The sequence below is a fragment of the Mandrillus leucophaeus genome, unplaced genomic scaffold, assembly GCF_000951045.1.
Source record: "Mandrillus leucophaeus isolate KB7577 unplaced genomic scaffold, Mleu.le_1.0 Scaffold782, whole genome shotgun sequence".
NCBI lineage: Eukaryota > Metazoa > Chordata > Mammalia > Primates > Cercopithecidae > Mandrillus > Mandrillus leucophaeus.
In genome coordinates this window covers 295,354-312,695 of record NW_012108497.1, presented here as the reverse complement: position 1 = coordinate 312,695, position 17,342 = coordinate 295,354, and the positions used below count along the sequence as shown (strand labels likewise).

At 55.2% G+C, this 17,342-nt stretch overlaps 1 protein-coding gene across 1 annotated transcript in view; it reads left to right on the top strand.

Annotated features, from left to right (window-relative positions):
- The window catches only part of COL23A1 (collagen, type XXIII, alpha 1), a 108,173-nt gene that overhangs the window by 76,516 nt on the left and 14,315 nt on the right, over positions 1-17,342 (top strand). The window contains exons 10-20 of the mRNA XM_011967059.1: positions 548-574; positions 1,952-1,978; positions 5,919-6,035; positions 6,990-7,025; positions 7,490-7,516; positions 9,528-9,554; positions 11,745-11,807; positions 12,382-12,444; positions 12,891-12,935; positions 14,240-14,317; positions 16,671-16,724. Of these exons, the coding sequence (XP_011822449.1) occupies positions 548-574; positions 1,952-1,978; positions 5,919-6,035; positions 6,990-7,025; positions 7,490-7,516; positions 9,528-9,554; positions 11,745-11,807; positions 12,382-12,444; positions 12,891-12,935; positions 14,240-14,317; positions 16,671-16,724 (564 nt within the window). The remainder of the gene's footprint in view (positions 1-547; positions 575-1,951; positions 1,979-5,918; positions 6,036-6,989; positions 7,026-7,489; positions 7,517-9,527; positions 9,555-11,744; positions 11,808-12,381; positions 12,445-12,890; positions 12,936-14,239; positions 14,318-16,670; positions 16,725-17,342) is intronic.

Genomic DNA, 17,342 nt, shown 5'->3' with positions numbered 1-17,342 from the left:
ACTCATACAGGGATGGACAGATGGAGCCCATACTCCAAGGAGCTGCTACCATTAAAGAAGAGAATGCTTTTTTTTTTTTTTTTTTTTTGAAGAAATAAGAAAGAAAAAAAGAAGAAGAAAATGCCTCTGGAGAGAGAATCTCTCTACTGCCTGCTTCTCAGATTCCAGAAAGATGGCTTGGGGGCAGTGGCCTCCCACTGACAACGACAGGGTGGGAGCTGAGCAGTGGGGGACCGTGTGCGCTCTCTGGGAGGAGTGGCCAGTGCATGCGCACCTTTCTCTGCTATGAGGATGCCAGTGGGCCCTTGCTGGTCACCCCCAAGTCCCCCATATCCCTCATGCTGAGGACCGAGGTGTGGAGCTTCCTTGGGCCAGCCAGGGCAGCTGTCACTGATGCTGACAGCTTGTGTGTAATTTTCCACTCAGCCGCCCAAAGTTCTGCTCAGCATCACAGGCCCTTCTGCCCTCAGAGGTACAGGGAAGCCAGAAGGGGAGCCAGCCTGGGCCCCTCACTCAGGCCTGTTCTTTCTCCACTTTCCTTCTCCAGGGACTTCCAGGCCCGAAAGGGGAAAAGGTAAGTGAAACCAGAGGCTGTGCAGATGCGAAGAATCCCAGAAACCTGCCTCCGAACCCCGTTCCAGTGTACCCTCGAGCACCTCACAGCCCCTCCTAGAGCCTCAGTTTCCCCATCTGTAGAGTGGGAATCACCGTGCCTACCTTCTAAAAGGGTTACAAGGCTTACACTTGACAATACGGAGAGTTGAGTCTGAGTTCTCCTGGGACCAAAGCATAACCAAACTCGGAGGCCCAGTGTTCCCAGAATGACGAGTGTCCAGAGGACTTCATGGTGAAGGGGAGGTGCCAGGAGGGCTGGGGGATTGAACCATGACTGTTAATGGTATTCTCTGTGGGGAGGGCACCCCTCAGGAAGACATGGCGGAGAGCTACCTCTGCGGCCCCTTGGGAGGAAGGCTTCCCTGGCATCAGGCACTAAAGCCCCCTAGAAACCAGGGACCAAGTGCTTCAGAAGGGGACAGAAGAGACCTGTGTTACCCACGGTAAAATCAGGGGAGGGGTCAGAGCAGGCCTAGATGTGCCAGGGCCAGCTGGGTGCTCCCACAGCTGGACCACGTCCACCCCTGATGCAGAATTTGGAAATGGGAGGTGAGAGCTGCAGATGGGCCCTGCCGTGTGTGATTCGGCAGCTCAGGCCAGGGCAGGCAGGGTTCCCACCCAACCACCAGGGCTGAGGGAGCCGTGGGGAGGCCTGGGAGCTGGTGTTCAGAACCTCGGCTTTGCATTCCAGCTCCACCACCAACTGTGTGGCTTTGGCCAAGTTGCCAGGCTCTGTGGGCCTCAGTTTCCCCATCTGTAAATGGAGACCAATCTCACCGAGCCACAGGAGAGATTGCATGAGGTCATGGTCTCAATGTTCTTGCCAATGATGAGAGACTAGTGCAGTTGGCAGGTGGCCTGATTACCTTCCCACTGGCCTTGGCTGATGCCACCACGTCATAGAAGTGATTCCATCAGGGGCTGTGAAACCAGAGAGAACTGGTGTCTTGGTGTCTATTGCTGCTTAATGCACTGCCCCAAAACTTGGTGGTGTAAAGCAGCATTTACTCATTAGCATCCCTTCCAGAGGACACAGTGGGAGGGGCTGTCTCTGCTCCACAATATCTGGGGCCTCGAATGGCTGGGACTGCCCTGAGATAAGGGAACACCTGCCTACAAGCCCCAGATCCGCTAGCTGTGTGACCTTGAGCAGGTTAAGTGGCCTCACTGTGTTTGCTTCCTCATTGGAAATGGAAATAAAAATAGAGCCTGCCTGCTATTTTTGTTAGAATTAAGTCATACCATGTCTATGAAGCACTGGGCACAGATGCTTGACGGGAAATGGGAGGAAATGATGAAAGCAGTGGTGATACCTTTCCATGTCTTTTGTTCCTAGGGTGCACCAGGAGACTTTGGCCCCCGGGTAAGAACCAGGCATGACCTCCCTCACTGCCCATATGGTTTGTTTGACTTAATAATTAGGCATAACTGGCGCTGCTTCTGGGTCCTGGCTCCCTGCAGCTCATCACAGAAAGGCCAAGAGGCCCCTTCCCCACCCATAGCACCGGTGGAAGCCCCCAGGGACCTGGGTCGTGGGGCTGCCGCCTCTTGCGCAGGTGGGTGTCTCTGGAAGATGTCCAGGTCTCCATGCTTACCACTGTGGATGCTGGACAGTGGGGCTGGCACGTGACCCAGACTGGAGACTGAGGACAGCTGGCACCCCAAAAAGAAGGAAGGCTCTGGGGTCAGCAGAACTGAGCTCAAAGCTCAGCTCTGCCACCTGCCAGCTGAGTGACCCTGATCAAGTCACTCTGCTCCCTGAGACTCAGTTTCTTCAACTGTGAACGGGAGGACAGCCCCCACCCCAAGAGGTTGTTGTGGGAATGAAAAGGTAGTGGGAGCGGCAGTGCAGAGCGGGGCTGCAGCTTGTGGTCAGGGCTGGCTGGGCGCCTGCGCCGTACCTCTGCGGCCCTGAGCTGTGAGCAGGAGCAAGGAAGGGGGCTGGCCAGGCCAAGCCCCACAGACACAGCTGCTCTGTGCCAGCCACATAAAGCTGGTGAGATTGCTCTGCAGTCAAAGAAAGGGTCTCGTGCTGAGTTTTAGCTGCTGAGAAAAATCCTTCTGCTTGCTTCCTGGTGGGTGTGTGGAGCTGATAATCCAAAGCGGATGCCCTCTCCTCAACAGACTAGAAGTCCTGAGGCCCAGAGGTCATGGAAGAGGGGATCTCCTCCCAAGCCCCCAGCCCTCTTCATGGATACCTTCCCTATGTTCCCAGTGTCCCAGTCATCGGGAACATCACCCCCCAACACACACACACACACACACACACAAAGTTTAGTGGCTTAATGGCCGGGCACAGTGGCTCGTGCCTTAATCCTAGCACTTTGGGAGGTCGAGGCAGGTGGATCACTTGAGGTCAGGAGTTCGGGACCAGCCTAACCAACATGGTGAAACCCTGTCTCTAGTAAAAATACAAAAATTAGCAGGGTGTGGAGGTGGGCGCCTGTGGTCCCAGCTACTCGGGAGGCTGAGGCAAGGGAATGGTTTGAACCCGGGAGGCAGAGGTTGCAGTGAGACGAGGTGGCACCACAGCACTCCAGCCTGGGCGACAGAGCGAGACTGTCTCCAAAAAAAAAAATTTTAAATAGTGGCTTAAGACTCCAATTGCCATTCTCTCTCATGTCCCCTGGGTTAGGCTTAGGCTCTCTCGGGAGGTTGTCGGCAGCCAGGCCGGGAGCCCGTCCCGTGGCCGCGGGTGACGTGGATGCTGGTGGGCATTCCACTGGTGAGCGGCCCTCCCTGGAGAAGGAGTCTGCACACTGATCACCTACTTGCCTTTCTCTGGGCTTGGTTAAGTGGCTTTGCCTCCAGGTTTCAAAAAGCCTTGTGGTTTTTCAAATCACCTTCCTGCCTTTCTGACCACACGACCTGTCTGCTGACTAGATGGTTTTCCCACGGCTCAATCCGGGCTTTATGAGTAGAGACCATCACCTGTACAATCGCCGGATCCTCAAGGTAGAATGCCTGAGTGGGGGCCTGGGCCTGATGACTTGCTGTGTTACCCCCAACTCACCCCACGTTTGCAGAGTTAGACCTCAGCCATCCTACCCTGAGGGAGGAGCAGGCGGGCTGGCCGGGAAAGAGCCTAAGAACCTCTCCCAGGACCGGCTCCAGTGTCAGGCCCATTTTCTGTCTTAATAAGTAGAGTCCAGGCCAGTAGTTCCCAGCCTGAGGGCCTTTATAAAAGGAACAGCAGGGAGCTAAGGGGGTGTCTTCAAATTCTTCCTGATTCAGTGCAGATTAAAACAGGAATTACCTGTCACCATCACCACCCATGCCTGGTGACCTAACCAAGCTGTCAGTTTTCTTCCCTTTCGGCTGGAGCTGTAACATTTTGATCAGGACCCTGGCCATGCCAGACCAGGAGGAAGACCTGAGTGGCGGGTGTTGAGAACTTCTGCTGATTTTTTAATTGGGAAAGCAAGTGAATTTGTGTTACGTGCAGTTTGCTAGAGAGGTGAACTATTTCAGATCAGGGAACATCTGTGGATGAAAAGAAGTGTCTCAGAGGGACCTCTTGCCTTGGCAGTGAGAGGAGGCTCCGCCTTCCCTAGCTCTGTAACCCTGGGCAACTGACCCTCTGACCCCCAACCCCAGCCATTCCATCTGTAAAGTGGGACAATAACAGTGCCCTGGTCAACTCATCGCAAAGGTTGAATAAGATCATGTTCGGCCGGGTGCGGTGGCTCACGCCTGTAATCCCAGCACTTTGGGAGGCCAAGGCGGGCAGATCACTTCAGGTCAGGAGTTCGAGACCAGCCTGGCCAACATGGTGAAACTCCGTCTGAACTAAAAATACAAATAATGATAATAATAGTAATCCCACCTACTCGGGAAGCTGAGGCAGGAGAATCGCTTGAACCTGGAAGGTGGAGGTTGCAGTGAGCCAAGATTGTGCCACTGCACTCCAGCCTGGGCAACAGAGCTAGAGACTCTGTCTCCAAAAAAAAAAATCATCTTCAGGATATCCTTGCTAGCTCAGTGCTAGGTCTTCCTTTCTTTGTTACAAGAAGGTTGAGGGCCACTGACACCATGACGTGGGTGTACTCCATTCCTGTGGCTCCACCCTGTGCCAGTGCAGGGTGGGCCCTGCTGGGGCAGTGGGTAGATGCCAGTCACAGTGGTCTTCCTTCCTCTCGGGTTGGGCTATGAGGTGGGGCTCTGGCTGCCTGAGGTCTGACCCAGTGCTAACATCAAGTTCTAAAGTTGGGGATTTAGTGCTGCATGAGAGAAACTGTGTGGCCCTGCATCATCATTTTTTTTTAACTTTTATTTTGAGACAATTGTAGATTTACATGTAATTGTAGTAAATAACATCTGTGTACCCTTCATCCAGTCTCCCCCAGTGGTGACATCTTGCATCTCTGAGTACAATCTCACAACAGGAAATTGGCATTGATACAATCCACCAACCTTATTCAGATGCCCCCAGCTGTACACACACTCGTTTGTGTGTTTAGTTCTGTGCAATTTTAACACACTTGTAGATCTGTGTAAAGCACACAAAGGTCCCTCATGCTGTTCTTTTGTAGTTACAATCACCTTCATCCCCCCATCCCTAATGCCTGGCAACCAGTATGGGTTCTCCATCTCTATAACGTTGCCATTTCAAGAGTGTTACGTAGATACAACCACACCGTATTAAGCTCTTGAGATGGACTGTTTCACTCAGCGTAATTCTCCTGAGATGCATCTGAGGTGTTGCATGTGTCGTGGCCTGTTCCTCTGGGTTGATTGCTGAGTTGTGTTCCATGACGTGGACGTACCCCAGCTCCTTAACCTTCCACCTACTGAAGGACTTTTGGATTGGTTTCCAGTTTGGGGCCGTTACTAACCAAGCAGCTGTGAACAAGGATAAATGCCCAAGAGTGCACCTCCGTACTTCAAATGAAGCGAGAGTTGACAAAAAAAAAAAAAAAAAAGGTCCTCCAGGAAGGTCCTTCAGGAGATACTCAGGCCCCACTCTAGAGAGAGGAAGGGGCAGCTGGACACGCGTGTTTCCCCCCACATGCAGCATGTGCCATCTCTCTCCTAAACACTGGATCTGGGCTTCAGGTGCTGAAGAGCTGGCACATTCCTTGGCCTGTAAAAGGTCCCGTAGGGCCTCTGACACCAAAGTATGGGGATCTGTTCGGTCGTGCAGTCCCCAGTAAGTGGCAAGAGGCCCAGTCACAAAGCCCTCCCCTTTGAGCCTGCCCCAGGGGCTGGGAAAGGGGATGGCGTGGGGCTGCCCATCTGAGGGTTTCTCTCGGGAGGCTGGACCCCCTCCCGCTCAGAGTCATGCCAAGCCCCATCTCTTTCAGGGAGACCAAGGACAAGATGGAGCTGCTGGGCCTCCGGGGCCCCCTGGACCTCCTGGGGCCCGGGGCCCTCCTGGCGACACCGGGAAAGATGGCCCCAGGGGAGCACAAGGCCCAATGGTAAGAGAGGGCCTGGAGTTTGGCCACCCAGAACTTGACCAAAACCCCAAATCCGGATTCCAGAGCCAGCCCCATCCCCATCCCCGTCTCTAGTGCAGACCCCACGCCAGCCTTAACCCCAATCCAGATGCTGAACCTGGGCCCAAACTTAACTCCAACCAAGATCCAACCCCAATTCAGATCCTGACCCTGACCCCAGACCCAAACCCAACCCTAACCTCAACCCAGACCCTTATCCCATTCGAACCTTAAATCTAACACTAACTGGGTCTCTGATCCCAATCAAGACCTTGACCTCAAACTCATTCCCAAATCCTGGTCTACACCCCCAATTCAGACCCTAACTCTGACCCTTCCAGACTCTGACGCTGACCAAACCAACTCTAACCTCAGATAGACCCAGACACCCTAAGGTGACCTTAGTTGCAATCCCAGTCCCAATCCTGACTCAACCCTGAGCCTAAGACCCTTCTGGGGGCACTGTCTCTGCAGACCTTTATCAGCCCCTCCCCTCGCGCTCCCCAATATAATATCTCAGCCTCAGCTTTCCTCCCAAGCGTCTCCAAAGCCTGGAGGCCAGGCCCCATCCTACTACCCTTTCCCTAACCCAGAAACCCCAGCCTGTCCTTCCCTCCAGTGTGGAGGCCACACCACCACCAGACTGCCACCAGGGTCCCCCCCCAGTCAGATGGATCCCCCACCAAACTGCCACCGGTTTCCCCCAGGACAGCTGCTCAGTTGGCTCATCCATTACTTGTCACGCCAGGCCAGTGGCTTCCCCAGCCTAACGCTCTCTTCTGTGGAGTGGGGACCCTGATACTCGCTCTTCAGGTTTGGCGAGGATGAAATGAGACAATGTACTTAGAGCCCCAGCCCAGGGTCTGGCCTGAGATTTGAGCTCAGTTCAATGTGACGACCTGCATCCCTCACTGCTGTCCCCTCACACTTCCGCAGGGCCCCAAAGGAGAGCCTGGACAAGACGGCGAGATGGTCAGTATCCAGGGCATTCCAGAGGCCTGGGCTGGCAGGACTGTGGTTCCCAGACCTGGAAGCCCTTTTCCCACACACGCTGACAGCAGGGTCACGCGCCCGTGTGTGTGTGTGCACGCCTCTGCATGTACATGTCTGCATGTGTGTGCACCCCGTGCACCTGCCCCTCCACCCACCCTGGGGACATGGCCAGGCGAGACACCAGTCGGAGGGAATTCCAGTAGCTCCACATTCCTGTGTGGAGGCTGTGGGCCACTTGCCACCGCCTGAGCCCTAATGCAGAAGCTGTCCCAGGCTTGAGGAGTCAGGCCTAGGGTGGGCAGCTCCAGCCTGCTTCTGACGGCAGCCCTGCCTCCTGGTCTGTGGGATTGGTGTCACCTTTTACAAAGCCAGGATGCTAAGAAGGACAGGCCCAGGATCAGCCTCCAGTATGACATTTAACACCTTCTCTTCTCTTGTTCCAGGGCCCGAAGGGACCCCCAGGGCCCAAGGTGAGTGCTCCTCATTCCCCATGCCCCTCCCCAGATCTGGTGGGATGGACTCACCCACCACCACCTCCTTTCTCTTCCCCCCACCCCCAGCGAAGCCAAGGCAGTAGGGTCAGGAGACCAAACTCCCAGACCATGGGCAAGTCACTGCACCTCTCTGGGCCTCAGTTTACCCATCCATTAACTGGAGGCACAGTAAACCTCTCCTGCCTTTTTCACACTGAGTTGCGAGAGTTGAATCATAAAACACATTAGCTTTTTGGTTTCAAATACATTTTCCCTTTTTTTAAATTTTTTATTATTTTGAGGCAGAGCCTCACTGTCACCCAGGCTGGAGTGCAGTGGCACGATCACAGCTCACTGCAACCTCCACCTTCTGGGTTCAAACAATTCTCCTGCCTCAGCCTCCTGAGTAGCTAGCTGGGTCTACAGGTGTGCGCCACCACACCATGATTATTTTTTATATTTTTAGGAGAGGCGGGGTTTCACCATGTTGGCCAGGCTAGTCTCGAACTCCTGACCTCAGGTTATCCGCCCACCTTGGCCTCCCAAAGTGCTGGGATCACAGGTGTGAGCTACCGCACCTGGCCCAAATAGATTTTGTTTTTAGAACAGTTTTTGTTTCACAACAGAACTAAACAAAGTACAGAGTTTCCATATCCCCTTGCCCCGGCCCATGCCCCCGCTCCCCAGCTATGAGTACCCCCACTTGTTAGAGATGATTTGCCTGCATGGACAGATCACCATCACCCAGATGCCATTGTTCACATTAGGGTTCACTCTTGCTGGGGTACTCTCCGGATTTGCACAAATGTGTGTTGACAAGTATCCACCACTGTGGTGTCATGGAGTATTTACCCTGCCCTAAACATTCTCTGTTCTCTGCCTGTTCATCCCTCGTTCTCCCTAGCCCCAGCACCACTGATCCTTTTATTTTATTTTTTTATTTTATTTTATTTTTTATTTTTTTTGAGTTGAAGTCTCACTCTTGTTGCCCAGGCCGGAGTGCAATGGCACAATCTCGGCTCACTGCAACCTCTGCCTCCTGGTTTCAAGCAGTTCTCCTGCCTCAGCCTCTCAAGTAGCTGGGATTACAGGCGCGCCCCTCCACGCCTGGCTAATTTTGTATTTTCAGCAGAGATGGGGTTCCACCATGTTGGTCAGGCTGGCCTTGAACTTCTGACCTCAGGTGATCCACCCACCTCAGCCTCCCAAAGTGCTGGGATTACAGGTGTGAGCCACCGTGCTCGGCCACTGATCTCTTTTCACTGTCTCCATAGTTTTGCCTTTCCCAGAGTGTCATCTAGCTGGAATCAGACTGTGTGTGGCCTTTTTGATTGGCCTCTTTTACTTAGTAGTACACATTGACCTTTCATCCATGTCTTCTCATGGCTTGACAGCTCATTCCTTTTTAGCACTGACTGATAGTCCATGTCTGGGTTTATTATTTATTTAATGATAAGCCACAGTTTATTTATTTATGCACTCACCTACTGAAGGACATGTTGGCTGCTTCCAGGTTTTGGCAATTTGGAGTAAAGCTGACGTCAGCATCCATGTGCAGGTTTTCATGTGGACACAGTTTTCCACGTGTTAGCGTGTCCAGCCCTCTGCAGATGGCAGCTCTTTCATTTTTGCCCTCTTTGGGGAGGATGTGAGTGGGGAGGAGGGCTCTGGTCCTCCCTGATGGAGACGGAGCCTCTGACCTGAGGAGGAAGGATGAGAAAGCTGCTCAGCCAGTGCCTCGTCCTCCAAAACGCTCTGAGACGGCAGGAGTCACCTCCCCCCTTTGAAGAACAGTGCCTTGCCAGGGTCGCTGAGCTTGGGAGTGAGTGGCTCAGAAGTGGAATTCAAGACTGTCCGCCCCAGCTCTCTGAAGCACTCAGGGGTCTCTGGGCTGGCCCGGGGCACGGGTCATCAGTGCCACTTCTACCCGAGGAACAAGAGGCCTGGGGTCCGGGCCACACTCCTGCGGCTCTCACCTTGCTCTTGAACCCCCCATTGCCTCCCCCAGGGTGAGCCTGGAGTACCCGGAAAGAAGGTGAGAGGGGCCGATGGAGGAGCGTCCGGGTCAGTGTTGGGAGGTGGCTGGAGAGAAGGGCAGGGGCTGGGATGGAATGGGGATGGGGATGGGGACAGGATGGGGTGGGGTGGGAGCCAACCCACGGGGAAAGTGGCCTTGTCTTCCCCAGACCTGAGCCCTCACTGCGGGTGGCGGCCCTGTCCTCGCTCTCTGTGAGGCCAGAATTTATTTTATTCATTCATTTATTCACTCACTCATTCTTTCCCTTCCTCAAACACATCAAATTCATGCCCACTTCAGGGCTGAGCACACTAGTTCTCAAAGTGTGGCCCTGGGACCCACCCCAGACCCACTGAATCAGAGACTCTGGGATGGGGCCAGAGTCGGTTTGACCAGCCCCTGGTGCCACTGAGGTGAGCTCAAGCTTAAAACCACTGAATGAGTGTTATCCTCTCCAGCCTCTTCTCCTGGGCCAGCCTCCTCCTTCACCTCATTCAGGTCTCAGCAAAACCCTCCCCCAAGGCCAGCAGGTGCACTGGCTCACACCTGCAATCCCAGCACTTCAGGGGCCAAGACAGAAGGATCACTTGAGATCAGGACTTCAAGACCAGCCTGGCCAACATGGCAAAACTCCATCTCTACTAAAAATCCAAAAATAAATCAGCCAGGCGTGGTCACAGGCGGCTGTAGTCCCAGCGACTCTGGAGGCTAAGGCTGGAGAATCACTTGAACCCGGGAAGCGAAGGTTGCAGTGACCCAAGATTGTACCACCGCACTCCAACCTGCTGGGTGACAGAGTGAGACTCATCTCAAAAAAACAAAAAAAGACCACCCTGGACAATACACCAAGACCTCATCTCTACTAGAAATCAGAAAAACTAGTCAGGTGCAGTGGCATGCATCTGTTGTCCCAGCTACTTTGAAGGCTGAGGTGGGAGGATTGCTTAAGCCTGGTAGGTCGAGGCTGTAGTAAGCTATGGATTGTGCCACTGCACTCCAGCCTGGATAACAGAGCAAGACCCTGTCTCAAAAACCAAAAAATCAGGCCAGGCGCGGTGGCTCATGCCTATAATCCCAGCACTTTGGGAGGCCAAGCCGGGCAGATCACGAGGTCAGGAGATCGAGACCATCCTGGCTAACATGGTGAAACCCCATCTCTACTAAAAATACAAAAAACTAGCCGGGCGTGGTGGCCAGTGCCTGTAGTCCCAGCTACTCGGGAGGCCGAGACAGGAGAATGGCGTGAACCCAGGAGGCAGAGCTCACAGTGAGCCGAGATTGTGCCACTGTACTCCAGCCTGGGCAACAGAGCGAGACTCCATCTTACGGAAAAAAAAAAAAAAAAAAACCTCTCCCATCTTCTAGGAGACCTTCCCTGGCCACCTGCTGCAACAAGCTCCCCCTGCAGTCCCTCTCCGCCATGCCATCCTCTTCTCTTCTCAACACTACTCCGCTTCCTGACATGGTGCCTAGAATTTATTTGCGTGTGTGTGTGTGTGTGTGTGTGTGTATGTGTATGTGTGTATATATATATATATATGATAGGATCTCACTCTGTCACCCAAGCTGTGATGCAATGGCATGATCACAGCTCCCTGCAGCCTCAGGCAATTGTCCCACCTCAGCCTCTCAAATAGTTGGGACTACAGGCGTGTGCCACCATGCCTGGCTAATTTTTTATTTTCTGGTTTTTGTAGAGATGGAGTCTTGCTCTGTTGCCCGGGCTGGAGTGCAGTGGCTATTCACAGGTGCCATGATGGGGCACTACAGTCACAAACTCCTGGGCTCAAGCAGTCTCCCCGCCTTGACCCGCCAGAGTGCTGGAGTTAAGGCGTGAGCCACCGTGCCAGCCAACCTTGTATTTATTTGAACGTTTCTTTTCCCTTGGCCTCCTCTGACTCCACCTGAGCAGGGACCTCAGCTGCCTGGCCCACAGGGGGAATGAATGGATGAATGTACCCTCATCATCTGCCTATCCGTTCTCTCTGCAAATGCCAGCCCTGGGCTGGTGAGGTCAGGCGACACAGAGAGATGGATCTGACCCCACCTCTGCTCTGGAGGGGCAAGGAGGGTGGGGATGAGCTGCCTGGTACCGTGTGCCAGTGCAGGTGCCAGGAGCAGACTGGTATACTGGGAAGCCCAGAGGAGGGAGGGGCCCACTGGTCACCCGAGGGTCTGACCGGCAAGCCCCAGGTGTCCTCTCCTCAGGGCGACGATGGGACACCAAGCCAGCCTGGACCACCAGGGCTCCCTGGACCACCAGGGCCCAAGGTGAGTATCTGCCCCTCCCCTCATGGCCCGCTGCCCCCACCTCCCATGGTTCTCGTCTGCCTGGTGAAGTCCCTACCCTGGACTTTTGGCACCATGAGGTCCTAGGCCAGTGCCCGGTGCAGGCCAGAGAGAGGCAGAGGAAGGCCCTGGCACCACCACACGACAGGCCTAGCGTCTCACCCAGTCCATGTGTCTCCCTGACTCCCTCAAGCCCTCGTTTCCGTCTCAAGGGCCTCACTTCCTGCCGTGTCCCCAAGCCAAGAACTGGGTGTCATCCTCATGCCTCACTCCCCCAACCCCTCACAACAGCCACCAAATCCTGGCCAGCCAGTCTCCAAAGTGCCCCTTGAGCCCCTGAGCTGCCCCAAGTAAGTGCCAAGGCCCACACCAGAAGGTGGCAGCCGTGGTCCTGTGTCCCCTGGGCTAGCGAGAGCCCTGAGGTCCATCCGCGCACACACCCCATGGACTCAGTAACAATTTGCCAGGAGGCCTAATCGCAAGGCTTCGGGCAGCCCCAAGGCACCTGCCACGTGCCCGCTCACACTTGCTTTCACTGCAACTGTTTCTATTTCAGGGCGAGCCAGGGAGCGAGGGGCCTCAGGGCGAGAGTGGCGTGGGTGGTGCCCCAGGACCAAAGGTGACGTGAGAACTTGCTGCTCTGGCACCTGTGGGCCCTGCTCAGACCTTCCCCCAGTCGAGAGTGGGAGACGTGGTCTCAGCTCTCATTTGCCCTTTTAAGTGAGGAGTCCCAGGAGGACCTGGCCCAGGGGTCTCCTTCAGCACTGTCGGAGCTGGTGTGGGGGCAGCAGTGGTGAATCTGGACAAGTGGCAAGGCCTCCACTGGTGCCCAGCTCTGTGGCCAACTCACCATGCAGCCTCCAGCTCCGGGACACCAGCGTCCCCACCTCTATGCAAAGTGATGTCAGAGGAGGGTCTCGCAGGCCCCTCCGGGAGCCCCATTCCTGGAGTGCTGTCTCATACATTCGGCTGCGAAGGCTCCAGCACTTGGGACCTGGGCCCTCCTGGGAAGAGGGGACTGGGAGGCGTGGTTTGGCTTCACACCTGCACCGTGTATCTCCACAGGGGGAGCCTGGCCACCGAGGCACGGACGGAGCTGCAGGGCCCCGGGTAAGCTGCCGCCTCTCAGGCAAGGCCTCAGGGATGAGATCTAGGGTCCCCATAGCTTCAGAAGCCCCTGTCCCCACAGAGACCCCAGAGGAGCAGTGGAGCTACAGGGACTGGGAGGATTTTACTTTTTAAACCAATGTATTTGTGATTTTTGAAAATTCATAGTACGTGCCTTTTTTGGGTACAATGTTCACATATGGAAGTGTAAGAATAAGAGGCCCGACCCGTTATTATGAGGCCAGATCTCGCTCAGTCCCCTCGAGCGCGTGCCCATCTAAATTCCTTTCTCTATATATTCAGACACAGGTCCTCCGTCTGTCCTGTGCCTGATCCTGCCGCAGTGGGCTGGGCCTTGCCTTTTCCCCACCCCACAGGGAGGTTTGTCCCTGCCACCAGGAGCACAGTGCCCCAGCCCGCCTCAGATCTTTTGTGACCAGCCCCTATCAACATACCTTACCTTTAGGGTGACGTCCAGGATCCTGGCCTCGGCTCTGTCTCCTCGTGCTCCGGGAGGCTGGCTTCTTCCTCCAAAAAAACGATCTGAGCCCCTGCCTGGCTGTGCAGGTGGTGGGGAGCGGGAGAGGGTTGGATTAGGCAGCCAGTGAGCCAGGCTGTTCTGGGCAGGCTGTGACGGGACGGGGGAGGCCCAGGCAGGGGTCTCCAGCCTGCACAAGGGATCGGCTCGGGCCTGAACCAAAGTGCTCCCCACCCTTCACCGTACCCCAAGCAAAGAGCAGCCTGGGTGGGGAGTGAGGCTCACGAGGGGAGGGCTGGCCAGCAGCCTTGCGTGCACGTTGAGTGTGCACGTTGAGTGTGCAGCATGGGCATGGGCACGCTTACGTGCACCTGTAACCAGGCGGGAATAGGCGTGTGGGTGCGCGGTGTGTGCAGCCTCTACCAGAGGCTGGGAAATGGAGGCACGGGCCCGATCCAGCCTGCTCATGTTTGTGTGTTTCGGAGGGTTTGGGGCTTTTCTGTGTGTTGCCAACATTTAAAAATCTGAAGCGCGTCACATCAAAATCAGGCTTTCCATTTTCCCCCGAGGATCGGGTCAGGCCTGAACGCCCACACGAAGGCAATTCCAGCCGCCCCTCAGACCAGGTGGAAGCAGGTCCCTCAGCCGGCCCCAGGGCCCGCCTCCCCTGCCCTCCCACGCTGGGATCCACACTGGGGAGGAGCATGCGTGTGGCCTGGGTGACAAGGCTCTTCCATTGCTTTGTCTCCGGGTGTGACGCAGGGACAGCTGCCACTTCGCCCCCCAGCGTAGCTCTTCCCTGAAAGTCTTACTCTTCTTCCTGCCTCAGGGTGCCCCAGGCCTCAAGGGCGAGCAGGGAGACACAGTGGTGATCGACTATGATGGCAGGATCTTGGATGCCCTCAAGGTAGTGTTCCTGGTGGGACCAGGATGTGCCTTAGATATGATTTTCCTTAGGGAATAATCACTTCCTTGTGATTAATGCTGCACTTTTTTACACAAGGGACTCGAGGCAGCTTAGCACAAAGACCCCAACCGTTCCTAGGTGTCCGATGTGGAAATCAGGGCTATGTCGAGACCTGCCTCAGAGAGCCCCTGTGAATGTGGCCCATGTGGACCGAGCTCCCTAGAGGCCAAGTCAAAAAGGGAAGCTCCTCGCTCAGGGGCAGGAGCCAGAGCATTTCCTGGGGTCTGTTCCCACCGGTGTCTCCTGGGACTTTCCCAGAGGACACTGGGTGGAAGGGACACTGGGTAGAGGGCCAGGTCTTCTAATGATGTCATGGAGAGGATGAGAGTGGCAAGCCCGGCCCCCGGAGTCTTGGGAGATGTGTGACCCCCGAGCCCAGTGGCTAGTAAACTTGGGACTTACCACCAGTGGAGAGAGGCACTGGGTGCCAGCAGCTCATGGGTACCCCAGAAGGGAAGTGGGTGAGGAAGGAGTGGTCGCCAGAGACCAGACCGGGAAGGGGGCCCTGGCCCCACCTAAGCATCATTTCCAGTTATGTCCCACAGGCTTTGGGGAAGTGCAAGTTGGCAGTAACTGTGGCACCCACCCCCAGGCATGCATGGCGTGGCGTGGCATGGCATGGTGTGTGGCATGGTGTGGCGTGGTGTGGCGTGGCATGGCATGATGTGGCGTGGCATGGTGTGGCGTGGCATGGCGTGGCAGGCACATGCATGGTGTGTCCCAGGCTGACTGAGCCTGTGAGTACAGGAAGTTGGGAGGTGGACTTTGTTTTGTTTTTATTTTTGTTTTTGTTTTTGAGATGGAGTTTCACTCTTGTTGCCCAGGCTGGGTGTGATCTCGGCTCACTGCAGCCTCTCCCTCCCAGGTTCAAGCAATTCTCCTGCCTCAGCCTCCCAAGTAGCTGGGACTACAGGTGTGTGCCACCACACCGGGCTAATTTTTGTATTTTTAATAGAGGCGGGGTTTCACCATGTTGGCCAGGCTGGTCTCAAACTCCTGATCTCAAGTGATCCGCCCACCTCGGCCGCCCAAAGTGCTGGGATTATAGGTATGAGCCACCATGCCTGGCCAGAGATGGACTTTGGATGCCAGGCTGACATGCTGACTCAATTTGATGGGCAGCAGGCAGCCATAGTCCACATAGTCCATGTGGGGGATGATGTTAAAAAAATAAAAACATGCCAGGTGGGTGGCTCACGCCTATAATCCCAACACTTTGGGAGCCTGAGGCAGGCGGATCACAAGGTGAGGAGTTCGAGACCAGCCTGGCCAACATAGTGAAACCCCATCTCTACTAAAAATACAAAAATTAACTGAGTGTGGTGGTGCGCACCTATAGTCTCAGCTACACGGGAGGCTGAGGCAGGAGAATCACTTGAACCCGGGAGGCGGAGGTTGTGGTGAGCTGAGATCGCACCTCTGCACTCCAACCTGGGTAGCAGAGGGAAACTCCATCTCAAAAAAATAAAATAAAAAATAAAAACATATTGGGGGAAGGCTAGCTAGGGAATGGTAAGGACAGTGAACGAAAGCGGGTGTTGGAGCAGGCAGTAGGGGGACCCCAGGCAGGGAGGTCCTGGGCCTGGGCCTAGAGGAGGGTGGATAAGATGGAGGCCAGGGGTATCTCAGTGGGACACCAACAAGAAGGGCACAGGACAGGGAGGCGGGAGGGGAGAGACCTAGAGCTTGTGGGACAGGGGCTGGGCAGGGTGCAGTTTTACAGAAGGGAGGGGAGGGGAGTGTGGAGGCCGAGCAGGGGGCCTGCAAAAAGTCTGGGTCAGGACAGGAGCTTGAGAGTGGGGTCGGACCTGGACACACTGGAGACCCCATCCCTATCTGCGAGACTGAGGAACTCCCTAGGTCCAGCAGATAGCAGCCAGTGGAGCCAGAGGGTCAGAGAGCTCATAGGACAGTCAGAGAGGGTGGCGCTGGGCCACTGTTGGGGATGTCATTCTTGGCAGGCCTTGAATGCCAGCAGGGGACTTAAGCTTGCTTCGAGAGGCAATAGGGAGCCAAAGCAAGATCTTAAGCAGGGGAACATCGTGACGAAATCTGGATTGGGGCAGAGGGCCGTTCATGGCAGCAGACACCTCCTGGCCTCCCCCAAACCTGGGTAGCCAGATAAAGCCATGCACAGTGTGGCCTGACCTGATGGGAAGAAGCAGTCCCCGAGGACCCTGCCCCTGCTCAGCTCAGCTGGACGGGGACCTTGTTCCAGGTGGGGAGCTGGGCAGGCAGCGAAGGGAGGCCCTGCCTAACCAATGACACTGACTGGCTTCACTTTCACACACAGGGGCCTCCCGGGCCACAGGGGCCCCCAGGGCCACCAGGGATCCCTGGAACCAAGGTCAGTGCCGACAGAGCTATGTGGTCCCCCAAGCATTTGTCTCCAGCGCTCACCTCCCACTTCCTGTCTGCTCTGTGATCCTCTTCCACTTCCCTCCTGGTGTCCTGGCCTGGCTTCTGGGAGCTCAGAGAAAGGTCCTCGGCTTCCAGGCTGAGTGCCTGCTCCCTGGGCTCTGTCTAATGTGGGAGATTTCCCTGGGAAGCCTCATTCACACGTTTAAACTGAAAAATCATGCAGCTATAAAAAGGAATGAAATCCTGTCATTTGCAGCCACATGGATGCAGCTGGAGGCCATTATCCTAAGTAAATTAATACAGAAAAGAAAATGGGCTGAGTGTGGTGGCTCACACCTGTGAATCTCAGCACTTTGGGAGGCCGAGGCAGGTGGATCACCTGAGGTCAGGAGTTTGAGACCAGCCTGACCAACACGGTGAAACTCTGTCTCTACTGAAAATACAAAAAATTAGCCGGGCATGGGGGTCTGTGCCTGTAATCCCAGCTACTTGTGAGGCTGAGGCAGGAGAATCGCTTGAACCTGAGAGGTGGAGCTTGCAATGAGCCAAGATTGTGCCATTGCACTCCAGCCTGGGCAACAAGAGCAAAACTCCATCTGAAAGA